This window comes from Natrix helvetica (genome assembly GCF_964273705.1).
Source record: "Natrix helvetica genome assembly, chromosome: 2".
NCBI classification, from domain to species: Eukaryota; Metazoa; Chordata; class Lepidosauria; order Squamata; family Natricidae; genus Natrix; species Natrix helvetica.
The window spans coordinates 187,903,512-187,927,242 of NC_138552.1; the positions used below are offsets into that span (position 1 = coordinate 187,903,512).

Consider the following 23,731-nt stretch of genomic DNA (forward strand, 5'->3'; position numbering starts at 1 on the left):
CTAGTTGTAAAACTGCTTAATGACATACAAAATTATTCAGAACCTTTTTCACCACAAAGTTATCCCTAACCTTTTTGTTAGCATTTTGGTTATTTTCTATGAAGTGGTTTGACAGGACACTTTTGTTGTTTAATTGGTGCATTCTTGCTTCAGTTTTCTGTCTGTCTACATGTATACTCAAGTTAAGTTGCATGAATTGAAAGCTTATTCTTGTGTTAGTATATTTAGGATTGCATTGAGTAAAATATAGTTTTCTCCACTAAGTGAGTAGTGTTAGATATAGGGAGTGAATCTGGAGATGTAGGCTTCACTCAGGTCCCCTTTCCAAGTGGGAAAGCGGGAAGGTTTAAATTCATTGGCTGACACCACAGGTGGGAAAATAGAGCAACCTGAGTGGTTGAGCTGCCTGACAGCTCCCTTTAAGAGAGCGAGCTGTCTGGCAGCCTACATACAGAATGTACCAAGCCTACAATAAAGAGCTGTAGTCACTATTCTGAGCCCTGCATCTTCATTTGACCTGCACTTCTAACAAGTAGAGAATTTAAATGTTTAGAACCTTAGTGGAGGACATAAACACTGCGAACAAATACATTCTGTATAGCTCATTCTTATGCATGCAATCTCCACTGAATAGTATGGGGATCACTCCCGAGTAGGTGCATACAAGATTGTAGCTTCAGACTCGTAAAAACACTAGATAATGAAATTATCTTTATATTCTTATTTGGCTCTCCTGTTAGTTGCTTTGAAAATTTGGTTTAAAGTGTGGAGACAGTTTGTCCAATACAAAAAATTCTGGAGTACAATCCATAGTGTCTGCAGCAAAATGTGATCGCATCAAATGAACCTTGTAGAGATAATCATCACACAAGTTTCGTCATTGCATAATGGATACTAACATCTGACATATACATAGAGGATGTGCAATAAGTTATTCATGGTAGGCTTGTGGTCTTAAAAAGACAATCATTCATATGTGAACCAGCATTTCAGCAGTGAAGCAAACTCCTAGCCAACCAGAATCATTCGGTAGTGAGATGGACAGCATAAAAATTCAATAAACCAAATCTCTTTAAAAAAAACCCCATAGAGGGCAGAAAAGCAAGCGTACAAAATTCAGACAATATCTGACTTCACATGATAGGAATCATAAGAATGACCACTTATGAGGGCAAAGGCATTCACAGACATTGTAAAGCAAAAGAGATTACTTACCACACAAATACCAGATCCATCAAGACACTTGTAGGCATTGTTATTGCAGTGGCAGGGGCTGCAGTTGCCCGAAAAGGTGCGATAAAACCCTTCTTGACATTTCTGCAAGAAAAATCCAAGGGGGAAAAACATGTAATTGGCTACATTTTCCCAGGTTAATTTTGTTTGTCTTTGTACAACCTATATATTGCCTACCTAGCATGTAGCTATAACTCATGATAAAAAAATAATCCCTGCAATTTTAAAAATAAGAATAAGATCAATAAAAACAAATGCAGCTGCTATAGCTCAGATTTGGTAGCTCTAATATCTTTCTTAGCTCTGGCATTTTCCAGAAAGGTTGTATGTATTAGGATGTATCAGCCACAATCCTAGCAGCAAGACCATAGCAATTTTTTTAAAATTATTGGACATTTTAGACAACAAACCTTCAAAATGACCTTGTCTGAAGCCTGATAATACAGTTCTTCCGAATCCATCTCTCTAAATAAGACACATGCAGAAAAGGTGATAAGTCAGGGATAAATAGCTAATCTAAATATAGGCTGTGTACATCCATTAAGGCACACATTTATGAAAGCAATTTTAGCAGATTGGCAGCAAGGTATCACAGGTTGGACCGATCTGTCACTACTTTTCAAATTCCTTTTTTTTCCAGTGGTTATAAAAGGAGACAATCTCTTATGAAACGACCAATAAAACAGATGAAATAAGCTTTTCAGAATAGGATAATAGGCACTTATTTCAATTTCAGCCTTCATTTTTAAGACTCTTTGGACACTAAGAACTGAGGTTTTCCTTCTTCATGCAGCAAGTGAATTCAGAAAAGCACTGTGAAGTTTATATCAATATAAAGGAAATAAATACAATCCCAAATTTTGTCTGCCCCTATTTATCCTCCCGCCCTATCTATTTGAGTACAGCTGGTATCAGGGGTGGGTTCTGGCTGGCTTTACTGCCGGTTCGCTTGTGTGCATGCTTTGCATGCACATGCGTGCTGGATAAGCTCTGCGTGTGCCTGCGTGCGGTGTGCGCATGCACAGTTCAATTAAAATTGTTCTGCGCATGCACAGAACTTAAAAACAAGATGGCGAAGCTAACAGTGCCCCCCCGTGCATGTGTGTGACACCCCCCAAGCCATTTTGGGCTTAGCAGGCCTCCCTGAAGCCTCCTGGGACCAAAAATGGGGCATGTGACCCCCCTGCCCCCCGCGCATGCATGCGCATATCCCGCATGCATGGCAGAGACTTGAAAATCAGCTGGCCAGCAGGAGATGGCACACATGCACAGTGGAGCTGAGCTGGGCGATGGCTCATGTGCCCGCAGAATGGATCTGCGTGCCACCTGTGGCACATATGCCATAGGCTCACCATCACGGTTCTACCCCCTTCTTCCTTCTTGGAGGAACACAGTATGCTTGCTCCATTTATTGCCTCTGGTATTATCAGGATATTTAGCTAATTGTATGATTTAACTGATTTAATAATCCTTGGTCCAAAAAGAGTTGATTATGAAAGTATGGGGTCTAAACCAGCAAGCTACTCTCTTTTCTTCCATGACTTGCTTTACCCGCTGACGTATAATTCAACTTTTTAAAAAAGTAGGTGGGCTGAAATAGTCCTTACTTCAATTCTTCCTTTAGCATTAACATTAGCATTGCTATGAGGATCAGTTCAAACCCACGGGAGAATACTTTTCCCAACCCAAAGAAGAAAAAATCAGTCATGTTGCTAAACACGATTAAGTCTCCAAATTGTTTTGACACCTGCATTTTGTTTTTTTGTGAGATTGTTTTTAGGCAAAGGCATCTGTAGCTCCAGAATAGCTAAGTTATGAATGTTGTCTTCCTTTACAAATAATGAAGTGCTTTATGCAGACAATAAGTACAATTACTTCCTCTTCCCTTTTAGCTTTTCTTACATCAGGCATTGTTATATTTTGTGAAGCTGAGAAATAAAAGATAAGCAAATGAAAGGAAATGTCACAGTCAAAGCAGAAATAAAATGACCTCAAATTAAGCTAGAAATGTCTGAATTGGAAAGTGCTTTACATATTAAAAGGTACATTGTGCTTAAAATATTGTATTGTGTTGCACAAGCGCACAGTTGTATAGCCTAAAATTTTGTATTATGAAGATGAGAACATTTATGAAGCCATACTTCCCTATTAGTGGAGTTCTGTTAATTGAACCAGCTTGTTGGCTTATGTTGATAAACATTCTTTTATGGCTCCAACTGATAAGAGTGCAATTGATGCTTGAGAAAACCTAAAAAACAGGACTGATTGGCAGGATGCTTGCAGATAGGTATTTATTGAATACATGTAATCTTTGCATGATTAAAGCAACATATCCTCTGATCTGGATTTTTTAAACTTACTCTTTCAATGTATCTTTAGATACTCATTGTATATGCAGGTTCCAGGGAGTATTAAAAATAGTGGAAATTACTTTTGTGGAAAAATGTGTAAGGTTGCAATTTTTTTTTAAAAAAACTGCCACTGAATTTGTTATGAACTATGAACATCTCTCTACTGAACTACTGTACCTGCTAGTGATGACTTTATGAAGAAGACTTCACCATTGCATGAATGACTCATTTATTTTTTTATTCCCTGCTTTTCCAAAAGACATACAAATGGAACTGAAGAAGCTTCTTGAATGAGAAGCAAAATGTTTTCAAAGAATAAACCAAGAAAGTCCAGTTGCCTTTTGGAAAAAGCAGCTTTGGGGCACACAAATGGAAACTTGCACTTTTTTTTTTTACTGTTGCAATGGATATATCTGATAGTAAAAATAAGCCATGTTACACCAGAAATTCAAGAAGGCTTTCCATGCTAAGAGATTCAAAAGAAAGCAACCTGGAGTATAAATAACAAAATGCAAACCTGGTCTAAATATTTTTCTGTGCTGATAGGTTATTTGCAGCCATTTTCGTGCACTAGGTTTAGGATAATTGATAATGGAGCATGGGCAGAAAAAGGCAGCAAACATCTGCTTTCTATTTTGTTGGAAGAGGATGGTTATGAAAAGAAAATCTCCTCACTCTGCATATCTACTTTTATGGTAATAGTCCTGACTTCTTACATACTCTTTCTTTGGTTCTATCAAACAAAATCAAAACGAAGTGTGTTTCCTCCTTAAAGGCAGTTCAAAAGTTCCTTACTGTTCTGTAAAAACAACAACCCCTTTGAACTTTGGTTTAGTTACACACTGCATTCTGCAGTACGGCAAGAGAGAAAAATGTGTAGTTTATTTTGTGTTAATTGTTTCTATTTAAAGTTTTCCTTGCATTATTTCTGCTTCGCAGTAAAACAGCAAATAGATAAAAATCATTGGAGTGACTTCAGTGCCATTAACACATCAATTAGCAGGTCAAAAATCTGTTACTCTGGATCTCAAATGGAAGAAGGTTGTGCTTTCAGAATATATTGCAAGAAGCTTTTGTTAAAAATATATTCATGATAAGAAGCATGCAGATATCAGTTGATCAATGTTTGAGGTTTCAACTGAAGCTGACGAAGCAAAAATGCCAAATGTCAGAGAGTTTCAAATAAGAGCAAGAATCTTTTAAAATCATGAGTTTTTTTTAAAATGGATGTTAACTTTTTTTCTTTGGTGACAGAATAAACTGTAATTTTTAGGAACAATCATTTGTTTTGTGACAAATATCCTTGCCCAATTTCAGAATTGTTAGATATCTACAATAGCAACTATGGTTTCCACCAAGGTCCTCTGTTCCGGCGGGAACAGAGGTTTGATTCTATTGGTAGAAAGGTCTGACAGCTCCCTATAAAAGGAGACCTCAGGTCTTCGCTGGATTGTTCACACTTGTTGTATTAAATAAGAGCTGTTGTTACTGTTAGCCTATCCATTGCCCGATCTAACAAGAATGATATTGAGGGACTTGCACAAGGAAAGGAGGTTTCAAATATAGATTGTCCTCCACTTACAACAGTTCATATAGTGACTGTTCAAAGTTACAATGGCACTGAAGGACACACAGGATTCTTTTTCACACTTATGACTGTTGCAGCATCTCCATGGTCACATGATCAAAATTCAGATGCTTGGCAACTGACTCATATTTATGACGGTTGCAGTGTCCTGAGGTCACGTGATCACCTTTTGCAAACTTCTGACAAGCAAAGTCAATGGGGAAGCCATTTTCACTTAACAACTGGGTTACTAACTGCGGTGATTCACTTAATAATTGTGGCAAGATCAGTCGTAAAATTGGGCAAAACTCATTTAACAAATATCTCGCTTAGCAACCTAAATTTGGGGCTCAATTGTGATTGTCAGTCGAAGACTACTTGCACCCATCCCTAAATGAGGTGGAGTTGATTCTTGAGTGTTGTGGTGAAAGCACAGAGCATGAAGTCGCTGGTCTTTTCCAGATCAAGGAGCTAATATGATGAGGAATTAGAAGGCAAATGGCCTCAGTGAAGATCTCCCCTCATCCAAGTGTTAACATCCGAGTAACCAGTAGTGATCTACTCATGATCCAACTGCAAAACTCACTCTGATGTCCATTCAGAACTGTCAGTTGCCACATCCAATACTTTTCTTCCCTCCCCAATACAGCGGTTGAATATAAACAATGAAAGCTATTTGCTTTGCCTCCTGCCACTCCTCTCTCAGACATTTTAGCACAGCTGCTGCCATTTATAAAAAAGAAGAAGAAAACAGAATCCAAACCATTCCAAACCAAAAGAGCCCACAACTCCCCAAGTAAAACAAAAGGCTTGGGGAATGTTCCAGTTTGCACACTACTACTACTTATTGCTCCAAATTGGAGATAATTAACGCAAAAGCAAGCTCATATTTGGAACGGTGCTAATTATTCTCCATATGTTGCAGGTTTTACATAGATAGGTAGATGTCTTCTGTGGTTTCCCTACAACCTCGTTTAGTGGCTGCCTTGTTCAATGATCGTTTTTTGTTATGATGGTATTGAAAAAGTAATTTTGTGGCCAGTCCTTGCATTTGTGACCTAACAGATATGTTAAGCAAAAGAAAATTGAAGTACGATCATAAGCGCAGTTGTGGTTTCATTTTAGCACCTTACCCACATTGCTGGTCCCAACTGTGATCACTAAACGAGGACTACCTGTAATACCTTCATGATTAGTGGAAAACAGGATTCAGAGCATGCAACTGGACAGGAAAGATTAGTCAACAGCCAGTTCACTTTTTGGATGTACGTTCAGTAGCCTTTTTGCATGAAACGGACAAAAATGAAATTCTGATATATGGATTTGATGATTAGACTAGTGGACTATTGAACAATGGATGTTATGTTATAATTGTAAAAAAAAAAGTGATGTGGAATATACAGCCCTAGTAGATCTGGTGAAAACGTGTGTCTAATAACAAGCAGGCAGCCTTTAAAATATCAGTGCCGTTGCTGGAAGGCAGTGATGCCGTAGAAGGGAATTGGATGTTAATTTTTTTTTCTAGTCACACTTTAGGATTCTTTGTGCGCTATGATTTCATGCATTTTTCAAAACTCCTTTGAGGTAAGAGTGGTGGCATATCATAGCAGCAATGTGGAGTAGTTAAAAAGAATCAAACAGAGCCTTGTACAACTTTGGAGGAAGGAAGATCAGACTAGCACCCATTGGTCCTGCTTTTAATATTATGTGTGCCTTTTTTGGGGGGGGGTCTTTTGTGCCAGACCATAGGTTTGAAAGATCTTCCAGGACCAGAATAATTTCTTATGTGGATGGAGGAGAGACTTCCATAAGGTGTTGTACAGAAAAACTAAGGGTTTGTTTTGTGCTGGCACTAAATATATCCCTGAAGAGAGGCTGTAGAGAAGGACACAAATGCATCTGAGCACAATTCCTTCCGCAACGTTTTTTAAAAGGAATTCCTGCCAGCATTGTTTTAAAACATTAACCTTGTTGGTTACTTTAACTAGCTCTTTTAACAATGTATGTTAACAACATACTATATTGTTGAGACTTTACTGAAGAATTAAAATGGGTGGGCCCAGCAGAAGCATTGCCAGTGGATAAGGTCATTGTTTCTGTAGTAGTAGAAAGCAGACAGGCTGCTGGACTGATGATCCTATTCAAAACATCTGGCATTTAGCAAACTTTAAAATGTTAATCTCCCAATATTGGATTTGAGGATACTAAACATACATAACTTGCAGACAAATTATAATTACAGGTAGTTCTCGGCTTATGACCTCAACTGAGCCTATCATTTCTGTTAAGACCTTTGTTAAGTCATCTTCGCCTCATTTTATGACCTTTCTTGTCACTGTTGTTAAGTGAATCACCACAGTTGTTAAATTAGAAACACGGTTGTTAAGTGAATCTAGCTTCTCCATTGAATTTGCTGGTCAGAAGGTCACAAAAGGTGATCACATGACCATGGGATATTGCAACCGTCATCTTGAACTTTGATCATGTGACCATGGGGATGTGGCAACTGTTGTACTGTAAGTGTGAAAAATGGTCCTGAGTCACTTTTTGCAGGTACCAAATGAGCTGTTGTAAGTCGAGGACTATCTGTACTCAAATGGAAGTGGGTATGGTCTTCTGAAGTAGGTTTAACCCAAAACAATCAAGGGCAGGATCCTTGGTCCCTCTTTCATCCTGTGTTCTATTTTCTCTTTGGATAGGCACTTTGTACACTGCCATTCACACTACATCAGTAAGGGGAAGTAGAGTACTGTAGTTTGGAATGTAAATTGACTTAGCAAAAGTTTATTATTTTTGTTTAACAATAATAAGAACTAAGGGATTTGATTTTTTTTTAGGTCAGCTGGCAGAAATTAAAATAGTTTAAGAGGAAGCTGGCTGAGATTTTTTTTTTAAAGCTATGATCTCAGTTCCAATATTCAAAAGTAAGTTTGGGCTGATTAAACATTTTGAGATACTTTGTCATTTAATTCCAAAGATGAATCTGCCCTTTGAACTGTTACTTTCTGCAGTTAGTTTCTGGTTAGTAGATGTAACGGTTTCATAAAAACAAAATACAGTAATAGTATTTCAAATTTTGTCCTCCAAGATAAAGAGTTAAGTTAAATTAAAATTTAATTTAATTTTAATATGATATTCTGAAGCAAAGTCTTTTTATATTCTTCAGGTTTCCAACATAATGCTCATTACTTTAGAAAGCCCTGTGCTTTGAATATCATTGTGAGGTGAGACTTGGTCAAGATTTTTTTTTTTTACCGCAATGTGTTAGTTAAATAAGACACATCGCATTAACAAAACAAAACCTACTGTATTATGGCTTAGTACATTATGCAAATCCAGTAAGGGCAAAACAATGTAGGTAAACTATACTGTATTAAGGAGATGCTAAAAAACAAAATTGATGGAAGGACAATGAAGTCAGCATGAGTGCAGAATTTGTTATATTTATATAAAAATGGTTGCATTCCTGAATCATTTATTGGACAGTTCCTTTGTAATGTGATTTGGACATTAAACTAAAAGCTATATAATTGTATTAATTTAAATTAGTCTAATAATCCATTTAAGCAGAGAAACAGTAAGCCTCACAGGCATAAGAAATTCTGGAGATGTAAAACTGTGTTTCAAGCTATGCTAGAATGAATCATAAACAAGTCTGCTCAACAGCTGATTTAGGTGCTTATATGGTATTCTTCAGGCATTATGTTCTTACTGTTTCAGAAAGACTGCCCTGCTATTTAATTAATAGACTGTTCATTACTAGGTTTTCTTAAAGTTAGATCTCATTGCAGATATGTCTCCCAACTAAAACAACTATTGCATTTTTTCCCCTAAGACAAACATAATGATTGATGCAATAGAATGGAATAGAATATTCTTTCTTGGCCAAGTGTGATTGGACACACAAGGAATTTGTCTTTGTGCATAAGCTCTCAGTGTACAAAAAATAAAGTAATACAATCACAATAACTATACCAAAAAGAGAAGGTAGTAGAAAAAGATGAGAAGGGTAATTTACGTGGGTAAATACACATAGACATTAAACAGCACTTTGAGGATTAGGTTTTTCAGCAGAGTGATGGGACAAGGAAAAAAAAAACTGTCCCTGTGTTTAGCTGTTTTGGTATGCAATGCCCTTAGTGCAATGTCCTGAGGGGAGGAGTTGAAACAGTTTATGTCGAGGATGTGAGGGGTTTGTAGATATTTTCTTAGCCCTCTTTCAGATCCTTGCAGTATACAGGTGTAAATATAAAGATTAAATATAAATAAATGTAAATAATATTTATAAAATAAATATAAAGGTGTAAACATATGTAAGTATACATTCTACAGATGTGGAGTGTAAAGGAGTCCCCCAGAACACCTTAAAAAAAGAGAGACCAAGAACACTTATAAAAGAATAGCCACTGAAGACTGAACTATAAATTAATGGAGGCCATGTTTTTTAGCTAGCCAATGCAGCTTGTGCATTGTTAGAAACAAGAGAGCTCAAAATTGTTCATAATGAAGTATTAACTCTTTTCTTCTCACAGTTCTGTTTTTTTTTGTTTTTTGTTTGTTATGATTTTACAGGTTGCTATTTAGTCTAAATTGGATATTTTCCTGCTTGATGAAATATACTTAACATTTTGAACTTCATTCACATAATAAAATTGTAAGAATAGAAGTTTATTACCACAGAAAATGTAATAATTTCTTTACAGAGTTCTTCATATCAGTATTATCATCAAAAGACTGCTGGGACGGATAATCTTTGTTTTAGAAAGCCTCCCATTCTTAGTGCCAAACATATTCCATTGGATTTATATAAATGAAGTTGTATTCCCCATGCGAGTTTGTTTTCCATGATATTCATAGGCTGGCATGCAAAAAAATAGAAAATACTATGGAGATATCCATACACTGAGGTGATTAATCTAAAGGCCAATCCTACCTTTTGGTCTATTATTATAAAACCAGAAATTACTTCTAACTTTAGAGGAACATACAGTTAAATGTATAATGATCATCTCTCAGCTACAACCCACTACATTTTGCATTGACTGGCTTGTATTGCATTGCATTGGTCAGCTTCTACACTAAATAAGAAATGGTCAGAAATTTGATATTGGCAGACATTTTGCAGTAAAGGAACATTCTGGTATTCTCAGGACCAACTCTGAGATATTAAGAACTCTGATTTAATTGAGAAATAATTGAGGTTGAATTTATCAGGACAATGAATGGTTTCTTATGAATTAAACAGAGATCAAGTTTTCTTAATGTATTCTACTATTAGCTATTCAAAACAAGTGTCTGCATCACAAATTTATTAATGGGTACTATCTATAATTGTTAACTCTCACTCCTTTTTTTCTTTTATTATCTCATCCTAAGAACCTTCACAATTTTATTTCATTTATATCATGTATGTGACATTGAATTCACAAGGATTCCTTTCTCAAGACTTCATCCCGTGCATCTAAAGATGGGACTGTGCTTATGCTATAATAAATCTGCTATTCTTGACTGTGCACAATACTTTTAGTTGGTTTTGCTTTAGGAAATCATTGTGCTCTTCCACACAACACATAGATGTTAAAATGACTAATACTGTTTTAAAGATATCAGTATCCCAAAAGATCCTGAAAGTTATAGAATGGTTAAAGTCACTGATAAGCTACACAAGATGCACAGTGGGTTTGAATGGGAAAAACACAGCTTACAAGCTGAGGAAGGCAAGAGCTACTTATGTCCTCCTCAACTTGCCTCCAACCCACCATAAGTGAAATTCTACCCATGTTTATCTGTTCCATGTCAAAGATGGTATTTTCCAATTTGTATCCACTCAAGCAGTGCTGTCTGGATTGTTGCTAGCACTTCACTTCCCTGCACATAAACTATTCAGTTCCAATTGGCTTCTGCGTACAATGGTGGAAGGTCCCTCCTCTCTGACCATTGCCCCTCATAGCCATTTGTTCCACTCTAGTGGGCTGCCTGCATTCTACAAGGGCAGCCAGCCCAGCCTCTATTAAGCTGCTCATTCTATCTGTTTTGTTTTCCTGTTATTTTTCTGTTGGTATGTTGATCAGCAACCCCACAGCTGTTCTAGGCTGTTACCTGTTGCCATGGCAATCCTTCCACTGTGTCCTCAGTTGCCTACTGTTCAACTGGTTGCATGGCAAGCAAGAGAAGGATCTCTGTGGCAACCAAGAACAGCCTAGAGCAACAATGGAACTATTAGATCCTTGAATAGCTCATATCTCATCAGTCTGCGGATGTAAATGCAAAAGAAAAATGAAGAGAAAAAAATGAGTTTTTGTGTATGAAAAAGATTTACATCCATATGTATATCCAGAGTGCAGGTGGTGGGAGTAGCAAGGAGTGTTCATTTCCTGTGAGAGGGAAGCCAGTAGAATACCCTCCATGTATGGAAGCAGGAAATGATTTATTTGAGCATATATAGAACATCCTTCTTTGGTGAGAAAATGCTGCCAATTCCACTGTGCATTTAATGTGCACATTTAAGCCTCACAGCTATCTCTTTTTTTGTTTTAATTTGAAATGTTCACTTATTAGAGATTCAGTCTAGGCAAGTAATATATTATACATATCAATGCTGTTCAATTTTAGAGTGCTGTGTTGATCAAATTGTATTAAACATTCAGAACGAAAACCTTGGGCTCTGTGAGATATCACAGAATATATTGTTTTTCTTAGAGGCAAAGGCAGCCTATTCTTCTTGGGCCATATTTGTGCTTGACAGATGGTGAAACTTTAGAGGGGGAAACTGGGGATAATGAGCTAAAGGGTTGAGAGGGCCAGTCAATGAAGGGGAAGCACCCTCAGAAGAAAGTGTGCTTGCTTTCTCAGCACAAGAGGGAGGGGTATCCACCAACCAAAACCCAAGCCAATCACCATCCCGATAAAATACTTGGCTAGCATTTTTTTTACCATTGCTAAGGAATGAATTGAAATCTAGACTGGAATATTTTATGCCAGATTATGCAAATGTTAAGGCTGCTATGTAGAACAGTTCAAACCTGTGACTTGTAATGCTGGCCTCCTAGCAATTCTGTTTGGGTTCAAACATCTTTTCTCAAACTATTTGCAACATGAATAGCAATGAATTCATAGGGAACGTAGGAGGAATAGGACCTATGCATATTTGGAATGCCAAGAACAAGGTGCTAACTTTATTGGGTTTAGAACCTAGTTCTTGGCATTCCAAATACTTATAAATCCTGTTCCTCCTATGCTCCCTATGAATACATTGGTAGTCATGTTTTCCCCACCCCACTTTATGGGTGGGGGGAAGGATGAAAGGGAAGCAAAGACTCTGAAATGTTTAAGGAGCCCAGAAGTGAAGGGAAAACCAATGGAGGATAGAAGCAAATTGCCCCTTTGTAAGGCAAAGCTAAAGGTCTATTTACTAAGCTCTAGCAAATCTCCCCAACCTATTGACACAAAGGAATATTACAATGGCAACACCGTATTTATGAGATCATGTAATCAGTGGGGTGTTTATTTCACCCAAATGCTGACTGGGGCCTTTCTCTGGAGCTCTTCTATGCTGCCTGATTTATTCAGACGAAGTAATTACAGATCTTTGATTGCTGACTGTGTTCTCACCAGCAATTACACCCCAACACTTAAATGAAATTAAAAAACTATTAAATAAAACACTTGGGGGGGAGGAGGAATGGAGGGAATGCTAATGTGTTTTAAAATAAATAAAATATTTAATTTACTACTGTGGCCAAACATAATTTGTACTGATGAAGATTTTTCCACATGGTTACCTCTTTTCTGATACAAAATACTATTCAACAATAGAGTCGGAATTAGAGATGGGGTTGATTCCAGTATAAACATTTCAGTTTGGCATTCTCTATAAAACTGCACAGTCATATTTTCCATTTACAGCAGAACTAACACATTTTTAACTTAAAGGCGTTCTTTCCCACAAAGTAAAAAGACACAACTGCTCTCTGTAAGTAATCAAGTATAGAAATCACTGCTGCTCTAAAACATTTCTGGAGCTTAAAAGTTTGACTAAGCTAAACTAGCTGTGATGTGAAGTTAAATAAATGTTTTTTTTTTAAAAAAATACAGATAGGCCCTTACAGAAATTTGCATAGTTAAAATAATAATAAACCTGTATATAAACCATAATCTGAAAGAAATGGTTTAAAATGAATACAGACAAGCTATAACAGCTTTTTTTTTTTAAAAAAAAAGACAAGTAGTCTGAAGGTAGAATATTCATTTGCACGCCTTGTATTTGCTCTGTCCTTTTCTAATTAATTAAAATCAATGATCCAGCAATAATTCTTGGGATTAAGTTTGGATGTATTAGTATCTTTTTCATTAAAGGCAGTAAAACCATTCAACAGTATTTCCTTGCCTTCCATGAACCATTACATTTTCTGGTCATTAGTCTCTAAAAATGAGAGTCTTCTTTGAGCTGAATTTGACTCTGATGACTTCATCCTGCAATAATATGGAAAAGATTGTCCTTTTTTTCTTTTTACTTCCCAGCTAACCTTCAGTCATAGGATTGCCTGGTGATCTCCCACGCTTAGCATTTTGAGACCTCAGAGAGACTTAATGCTGCCTTAATTATCACAGCTTCTTCTTCAATTCTCATTGATAATTGCCAACTGAATTGTGCCTACATAGCTTATTTATCTCATGATTTTCTGGCTCCTTCTCTTCCAGTTCTATTTTTGCACTGCCATTGTTTTGCTTTCTATGCTATTCCATGTTCCCCACCCTGTTTTTAATCACCCATTATTTTCTGCCAGTGTGTGAATCAGGGGTGGGTTCCGGCAGGCACTACTGTTGGTTCGCTCATGGGCAAGCACGCACGCTTGATGCGTGCTGTGTGTGCATGCACAATACAATTAAAATTATTCTGTGCAGATGTGCAGAACCCCAAAACAAGATGGTGGTGCCTATGGCACTGCCCGGACAATCAATTTGGGGGTGTGGCAGACCTGGGTTGCTGCAGGTTCCAGTGAACCACTACCTGTTTCGCCAAACCGGTAGGAACCCACCACTGGTATGAATCTAGATTCATATGTTGTGCTAAGCTGTGTTATAGTCTATTTGGTTTAGTTTAATTGATGAGGTCTCTACACAATCACCCTTTCCAACTGAGAATCTTTCAAAACACTCACTCACAAAGTCTCCATATTGTCCTAATCTGTAGACGTCAGATGTTCTCAGTTGTGCATATGCTTGAGACCCTCAAGCACAAAGGACACTTCCGCTAATTATTTCATGCACTTTGTCAGTCTGGCAAAATTTGATTGTTTTGTCTAGTCTAAATGTCTCACAGAGTATGCGCTCTGTGCATGTTCTTGGTTTTTTTTGTGTTAATTTTGAATGTCTTCATAGATGTAGCAATCTTCATCTTCCGGCATCTTCAAAGATAATTTGAAAGCATCATAATCAGCAGAGCAACATAGCATGCACAGAGAAACTGAAGTTTGGCAAGTACCACTATAATATATTTCTCCCCCCACTCCCCAAAAGCACAACTTTAAACAACTAAAGGCAACTTAAGACTGCATGAAATATGAATTGGGGATTAGACACAGTCAGCATCATGAAGATATAATGTAAGAAAGAAGTTGGGCACATTTGTGCTGTGATTAAATGCAAATGGGGAAATGTCCCTAATCAATACTTCAACTGAGAGAATACCAACCAATTATCTCTTTACCATCTGTTATTAAAATAGAAGTAAAAAAGTATTTGTATCAATATCTCATATAAACTGATCAAATATTTGTCTGCATGTGCTTGTGTATATTCATCTGGCTGTATACAAAGTAGTCTTCTTGATAGGCTGCTATCAGCATGGTTGAAAAAGACCAGTTTTAAAAACGATTAGTAAATGCACCAAGAAACCTCAGAAGCATTTATGGAGTTTCTCAATCATTCAGGTCATGGTTGTCCCAAAAGTGATTTTCAAAAGGCAACTGGACTTTCTTGGTGACTTGATAAAAACTGGACAAAAAAAATCCAGTTTCCTTTTGAAAAGCACCTTTGGAATTCCGAAGCATTCTGTTCATTACTGTATGGTACCAGATATATAACGCAGAATAAAGAATTGACTTAAATAATTTATTTTTAACTTCATAATTGGCTAGCATAACTGTTCTGACCCCCCCGCTCTCGTATACCAAGTCACTCTGACACAAAGTCTCTTCCAGATGTTTATTGACATACAGGTTCAACCTTGACAGCAATCCAGCCTGCCAAAGTCAAGATAGCACTCTGGGCAGCAATCCAGGTACAGCGACACCCCTTGGCAGCAATCCAGCTACCAAGCTCCAGATAACCACCTTAGCAGCACTCCTGCCTGCCAAGGTCCAGGGAACAGATTGGCAGCAATCCAGGTAAACCCTTTGGCAGCAATCCAGCCTGCCAAAGTACGGCACAGATCTGAGAGCTTCTCCAACTCCAATGATCAGTTGATTCCTGCAAAGGGTGTGTCCACAAGCAGTCCCTTTATAGTCTGGAAAAAAGTCTAATTATCAGCAGCTGAGAGCAATTACCTCCTGTAATTGCTCAATTGCTCCTTACGCCAGGTAGCACGCCGGTAACGAGCATCTAATAGCTCACTGCTGATGTCTGACTCACTGTCCCATGACTCCTCCCCAGTGCTCCAAGGCATGACATCAGGAGCCCCTTTCCTTTGGCTTTCACCACTGCTCCATGTCTCAGGCGCCTCCTGGTGGCCAACCAGCCTCTCTGCGCCCTGCTCAGAGTCGGAACCCTGTCCAGGGTCCTCCACATCCTCCTGAGCCAACTCAGAGGGACCCTCGCTGTCGGAGTCTGGTGGCAACTCGAACGGCTCCTGCTGGGCCACAACACATAACTATGTAAATTAGCATTCTTGTGCTTCCCAGGGGATGGATATTATTAAACCCATAACATTGCAAAGTCATCATATTCATTTTGTAATCTTTGATTGCTTATAAGGGCGTAAAAAGACCTAATTGGATTGAGATAGAGAACTATTACAAAACAACACAAATTTGGAATACAATAGTTATCAATAGCAGTAGTAGTCATTATCAGGGCAACATTTTAACTGTTTTTACTCCCAAAACAAAATCAGAAGAATATTTGATTCAAAATTATTTTTTAATACAGATATTTAATGCTGTTCAGCTATTTTTGAGAATGTATGCATAATATTAAGGATTAATGTTACCAGTTTTTGCCATTTACTTGTCAGTTAGACAAGTAACATTAGCATTGCACACATTTCTATAAAAGAGCTCAGTAAAAAACCAATTATAATTATGGGATAAAGCTGTTTAGGCCATGCAGTTGGGCTTGCTAATTTTGTTTTCTTCTCAGTTTCCCATGATTTAAAATACTTAGCACTGGCAGCTTGAATTTTAGCAGTTGATTTCCAATTAAAACTTTGACAAACTACAATCTCAAACATCTGTAGTGTAATTTCTAATCCATACAAAGTCATTTCTTAGGAAATGACTAAGACTGACTTAGAAAACTCATGCCAATAATTCATGGCAACCTGAATTATTTTTGCATGGAAATGATTTCAGAAGATCTCACTCAATATATTTTAGGCATTGTAATCCATGAAAGTTTATATGCAAATAAATGGACTAGTCTTTAAAGTGCCACAAAAATAATTGGTTTTACTGCAAAATACCAACATGGACATCTAGGTCGATTATGCTTTAAATCTACTCCTTAAGTAGTGCCAAAGTCATGGTAGGCTTTTTGTAAGATGTTGAGTGATCTGCAAGTATACCACTGACATGCTTTGGTGACACACAACTCATGGTTTCCATGCAGGACTGCTGCAAAACCATTTATTATTTGAGCAGGACTACTAGTTCTGTCAAGAGTACCCCAAAAGAGTAACCAATATATTCTAGTCGTATATGTCTAGGCCTCATGTTACCCTAAGAGTGCCCCTCAGCAACATTATAGTTACAAAGATAGAAGAAAACCTGATTGAAGAGTTCATTGGAATGGGATTACCACTTGATCAAGATTCAGATTTCTAATCAGTCTCACTAAGATGTCTCTATATGGAGATTTGGGGTTCGCAGGATGAGAACCAATCCTTAATAACCCCAGATTGATGGCTGAATTAAGTACACGAATCAGACCTTCAAAAATTATCTTCTTCCTGAGACTGAGAGAGAGTTGACTGGCCTAAACTACCAATCTGACTTTTCTTCTTAGGCAACACTAGAGCTTACAGTCCCCTGGTTACAGGCCTAGTGTCTTTACACCAAACTGGATCTTATTTGCCTATAGAAAAGTGGTTAAAACATCTACAAGTGTTTAATAGTCTTTTTCAACTGTTTTACAGTAGACAACCCAGAAAAGTGATAGGCATCCAAAAAGTCTAGAAAAAACAAAAGATGTGACTGAATGTATATTTGCCCAGAGAGTGAAATTATAAGCAATTAGCTCAGGCAAATTTACCAATAGCTAACCAGAAACAGAAGCTCCAACAGAAGAGCTAGAGATAATATGTTGATTTGGGAACTTGGTGTTATTGCAGTTGCCCAATCAAAAATATAAATTGCAGGCAACATGACAAGGTCCATCCATGCAGGGTAATGAAAAAGATGGGACCTGTTCACAACAGGATAAAATCTACCATATATTTTTACTACAAAAGAATTATTGCAATCCCATGCTTTACTAATACAAATGAAATTGGGAATGCAGCTGCTAGCCTAAGCTTGTTGATGTTTGGGCAGGCAAAAGAAGATGGCATAATTGAGAAAGAAGTCTATGTATTAAGATGAGCAGAATAATCCTTTAAACTGTACTGATGGGGATGAGAATTCACAGTGGACCATGACTTGTTAATGTTGGAAGGAATGAAGGATAGTGTGCGTTAGTTCTTGGCTTAAATTCATTTTCAACCCCACAGTTTGAATTCTCTGGCTTTTTGAGATAAATCCCAGCCTTCTTTATGGAAATCACCATAGGTATTATGGTCTTTCACCATACCACTAAGTATTGTTGACCTTTAACAGGCCAAATCATTCTTTAAGCAATATGCCAGAAATACTGACTTTCACAATGATTTTAGCCCGGCTTTACTTTTTCCCAGTTGGATCAGGAAAAAAAAAGGATTGTAGCTGCTCATTATTAACTATACAACCCAAACACCAAAGGATCTTAACACTGGTTATGCCCTTCTATTTCTTCATTCTTAAAGAATCATGCCTCTCCCTATATTGTGAGTGAGAAATTGAAACTGTTGGTTATGTTCTCTAAACAGCTTCTTTTATAAATATATTCAGACTATATACATTTCCCCAATGTATATTTAAGCAGGACTAAGGATAACCATCGCAATCTCATATTAATTGACCTGGAATTAGTGATCTCAGGTAGTGTAGCCAGGCTTTGTATACTAGTTACAATAAAATATAAATGAGTCCTTCCAGAGGGCTAAGTGTGAGTATAGTTTTGTGTTAATATAATTTTATATTTGTTCTCCTATATATTTGTTATATTATGCTTCAATTTTGATGTATTTTAGTATTCGTTTATTTTTAATTTACTTTGGTCTACAATTGTAATAAACTAAACAATTGAATTGCTGAATTCAGGGGTGGGCTTCAAAAACTTCAGCAATGCATTCTCTGCTTGGTTTCTGGGTGGGTGTGGCCATGGTGGGCATGGCCTAGTTGGGCTCCTGCACCACAGCGGGGGTGGGGGAACTGCCTCCCCCCGAGCTCTGGAGGGCTTCCAGGAGGCCTGTTTTCCCCCTCCCTGAGTCTCCACACAGGCCCTGCACTTACCTCGCATCCAAAACGGGTCACATGGAGACTCCTGGGAGGGGCATGGTGGTGTGGTGGGGTGGGGTGTGGTGGGGTGTGGTGGGGCATGGTGGGTGGGGCCAGCCAGAGGTGGGATTTGGAGGTTCTCTGAACCGGCCATAATGTTAGCTACAGATTCTCCCAAACCTGGGCTGTCCACCCCTTGCTGAATTGCTGTGTAGATGAAGGAATAGAGTATGTTACAGAAGGAGTTTATGTATTGGACCTTGGAGCAGTGATAAGCTCCTACCGGTTCGGACTGGTAGTGGTTTGACGGCCTGGATCACTGGAACCGGCAGTGACCCAGGCCTGCCACACCCCCGAATCGGTTCTCCAGGTGGCGCCTACGGCACTGCCATATTGCTTTTTGCTTCTGCGCATGCGCAGAACAATTTTTATTGTACTGCACATGTGTGTGCAGTGCACATCAAGTGCACACACGCGTGGGGCATGCACACGAGCAAACTGGCAGTAGTGCCTGCCGGAACCCACCCCTACCTTGGAGCATATACATCTCTCCAAAGAGAAACAAGGGAAATTATAATATAGAAACAGAATGACATGGGATCGACAGGCAAAGGATGGAATCATGGTGGGACTGACAGAAAGAGTCAGACCCCGTTGAGAATTAAGAACTATATGTGGAGAAATGAACTGCAGGGTGGGTTTTTTACTTCCCCAAAACTCACCCAACTGGAATCTCTTGAGAGTGAGAAACACATCTAGAGAGTGAGCTGGTAGGCTAAGAAAACACTGTTTAAAGAACTGTGAAAGTGAAAGCTTTTTAGAGAGCAGGAAAAACAACTCCACAGCATTGAAAAAGCAAAGGCAGAAATACAAGCAAAGCTTGTGTGTTATTTCAATTCAGACCACCGAGCTGAGAGAATTTCCTGAAAAGCTCTGCAGATTTCTTAATAGGCATACAGGAAAATATCTAAGGCAGGGGTGTCCAACCCTGGCAACTTCAAGACCTGTGGACTTCCAGAACTCTTATGACTGTCTGGGGAATTCTGGAAGTTGAAGTCCACAAATCTTAAAGTTGCCAAGGTTGGACACGCCTGATCTAGGGCATAAATTGAGTTAGGATTGAAATTATTCTAGTTCACTGCTGAGATAGAGCAATGTTAGAAGTCTGGCAAGCACTTTATGAGTACCTCTTTTAGCCATCTCCTACAGCCTATAACTCCAGTTTATTGCTATTGCGCAGAAGAACCCTGGGAATTAAATGAGAAGTTATGCCATTCAACTGAGGTAATCTCCCACCAGCGAATTCTTCTCTGTAATGATCCCGTAATAATATCCCTTATATCATACTCACCTATATTAAAAAGCTTTCTCTCCCTTTCAAGTCCAAAATCAGAATCCATTTTATCTAATGAGGAAGGAAAATAATAGAATTTCCTGTTGTAACTGAGCAACTTGGTCTTCTTGAATGTAGTTTCTTTTGATTCATTCCATGAGTTCAGGCTAATGCCAAAATCTGGACACCCCTTTTCCTTGTTCTTCAGTTCTTGCTTTCCCTAACCTATTTAATCCTGTGCTCCCCCCAAGCAAATCTTGGTTCCTGTTTCTTGGCTCATATCTGAAGTGCTGCCTATGATCAGTTTTGCAACCTAGAATTTGCAATGACACTCTTGAGCCCTGTGAGAGAGCTACAAGTGGTGTCTTCAAAATGGCCATTCTGAACTGATCAGCAGTGGGCTGTGTAGAAGTGTGAGAAGCAAAACCAGCCTCTCTTAACAGTGAATTCCCATTTTGGCTTCACCTCGTGAGAAATAGAGGCCCTGCAAAAGGTCATGGGTACTTGAATTATATATAGCAAATTAGTAGCATTGGAACAGCTCATTCACTCACTTCCATACGTTTCACCCTTCCCACATACTGATTTTTGTTATCTTTCAGATTTGCTCAGTTTTATAGCTTTTCTTTTCATAAAGCACATTTAAAGCTGTTTTCCTTCACTATTTACCTTTAATTAACAAGTCCCACACTGAAAAGACACACAACATATGTGGGAACAGATAAAACTGATGAACATTAAGTAGCAGGTTTCTTAATATTTAACTTCTTTTCAAGCCTTTGTCATACAGGACAAGGCTGCTGCATCAGCACAATCAAAAAACCAATAAAAGCGAGCAAAGGGAAATATATATTACTACTAGCATGTCATGTTTCAGACTAATCACATTTCCACTGTAGGTTGTCTACATCCAAAGAATTTGTAGGAAAAATTCTGCAGAGTATTTTGTGTGGCAGGATTCAATGTCATAACACCCAGTATATATATTTCAGCATGCTTCCTCATTCTATCATGTTACATTGTTCTAGTGGGTTGATTTTTTTCAGATGCTTCATTCAGCTTGGAACTTTCCTGACTAATGGTCAATGTCTATTTAGGAGAGGAAGAGGATTTGAACTAGGAAATAAATCAAGAACATAATTGGGAGGCTTAAATAGTTTTGCCCTATAAGAAAAATAATATATCTATTTAGAATTATATTTAACATTTATAAACTATGAACTTTTTAAAAAGCGATTATATCTAATATTGATAAGTCAAATATTTATTTGATTTATTTATTTGATTTATATTTAAACACATTCATGTAGTTTTACCATCCTGTTTAGCTGCTTTTGTCTGGTTTCCCTTCTGTAATACTGGATTTAATTTATCTTTCATTTACCCACAGAAGTTTATCTTTTCCCTCTTTTTAGTAACTAGCTTTGCCATCAAAAGAGCATAACATTTTGGAAGATAGGCCACACTGTCTCAGGATTACATTTATAAAATGTCTAGTAGATTGGACCAAGTGAAGGCAAAATAGAAATGAGTGTGAATATCTGTCTCCAAATTCATTAAAAATAAATACATCGGTGTAAAAACAAGTGACTTATGCATTTGTTGCATTTCAAAACCCAATGCAGCCAAGGAGATGGTGGGTGCCACTTTGTACTTATCCTCAGGCCAACCCTTTGAGAACAACACCTACCTATGAACTGCCCTGAATGCAGGGGGATAAATGTATGTAGAAGATAGTCTGTACAAGTAAGAGTTCTCCCTGCTGCCTCCACTACCAAACATTTCCTTACTACTTCCCTTTGATCCCAGTCCACCCAGTCCGCCAGCACAAGAGGACAGAGTTGGTGCACAAGAGGAGACTTGTGGCACTTGTTCAAGGAGCAGACAGCAGCTGTGGCTGATGTATGTGTGTGTGTGTGTGTTTTGTACAGATAGCTCTCAGGTGCTAATTGCTGGACCAGGAGGCTTTGTTTATAGTCACTAATCCCTTGGTTACTTCTTGGTTGGATCATTGCAATATGCTCTATGTGGGACTGACTTTGAAGCCCACTGATCCAGAATGTGCCAGCTTGCTGCAACACTGGGCATCTCTCAGTTTGTCAATGTAACACCATTGTTGTGCAAGCTGCACTGGTTTCCAGTTTCTTTCTGAGTATATTCAAGGTACCAGTTATCTCCTTTAAATTCTACATGGCACAGTGGCAGGTTATTTTGGGACTGCTTCTCCCTGAGAATTTCTGCAAATTTCATCAAATTGGATTGAACAGACATGATCCAGGTCCCTTCATTTAAATGTTGCCTTTAGTGGGACATAGAAAACATGCCTTTCCTATAGTAGCCCTTCTTCAGTGGATCACCTTCTTCTTGAGATCTGACAGGTCCCCATTCTCTCAACCTTCTGGATAGCCACAAAGAACAATTTTTTCCTCCTGGGTGTTGGGATAGTAAGGTTGGAATATGAAGATAGCATAGATGAATAGATATATACCAGAGGTGTCAAACTTGATTTCATTGAGGGCAGCATCAAGGTTGGGTTTGACCTTGGGGAGGGGCAGGGAGGGTGTGGCCAGCTTGACATGCCGTGAAGACAACGAATTCCATACTTTGGACAGAGAGGATCACTGGTTTGAAAGATGGATTAAGTAGGCCATCTATGGCAAAATTGAACAGCCCAACAGAGGGAGTGGGATATGACATCCCACAGCCTTGGGGGTGCAGTGGTTAGAGTGCAGTACTGCAGGCTACTTCTGCTGATCACCAGCTGCCAGCAGTTTGGCAGATCGAATCTCATCAAGCTCAAGGTTGACTCAGCCTTCCATCCTTCTGAGGTTGGTAAAATGAGGACCCACATTGTTGGGGGCAATAGGCTGACTCTGTAAATCACTTAGAGAGGGCTGTAAAAGCACTGTGAAGTGATATATAAGTCTAAGTGCTAAGTGTTATTGCTATCATCTATCTCCAAATCTCCAACACAGTCCTTTCAGCAGTTCCAAGAAGGCTCCAAACCAATTTGAACCATTCAGGTGACCCTGATGACACAGATAAACCTCCAGGTGACCTTAATGATCCACTAAAAGAATGCAAATGACCAGCTGTCTGCAAGGAGTATAAATCCTTCCATTCCCCATCATCCAGTCAGAGCTGAAGAAGCTTCTTGGTTGAGAAGTGAAACATCTTAAAAAACCAACCAACCAACCAGAAAGTCCAGTTGGCTTTCGAAAAGCACCTTTGGGACAACTTAGGCCTGGATGACTGAGAATCTCCATAGACATTCAAAGAAGTAGTGCAAAATCGGAAGATGTGGTTTCCGTCACCCTGATTTGTGCATCTTGTCCCATCTTTGATGATAGGGGGAGAAATTTTAGCCCCCTCAGAGAGGGCCTGCAATCTGGGAGTCCTTCTGGATACACGGCTAAGTTTAGAAGAACACCTGACGGCCATGACCGGGGGGGGGGGG

The 23,731-nt window shown here is 38.5% G+C and overlaps 1 protein-coding gene across 1 annotated transcript in view; it reads right to left on the bottom strand.

Annotated features, from left to right (window-relative positions):
* Positions 1 to 23,731, bottom strand: part of LAMA4 (laminin subunit alpha 4) — a 92,448-nt gene that overhangs the window by 63,486 nt on the left and 5,231 nt on the right. The window contains exon 2 of the mRNA XM_081941091.1: positions 1,216 to 1,317. Coding sequence (XP_081797217.1) covers positions 1,216 to 1,317 — 102 coding nt within the window. The remainder of the gene's footprint in view (positions 1 to 1,215; positions 1,318 to 23,731) is intronic.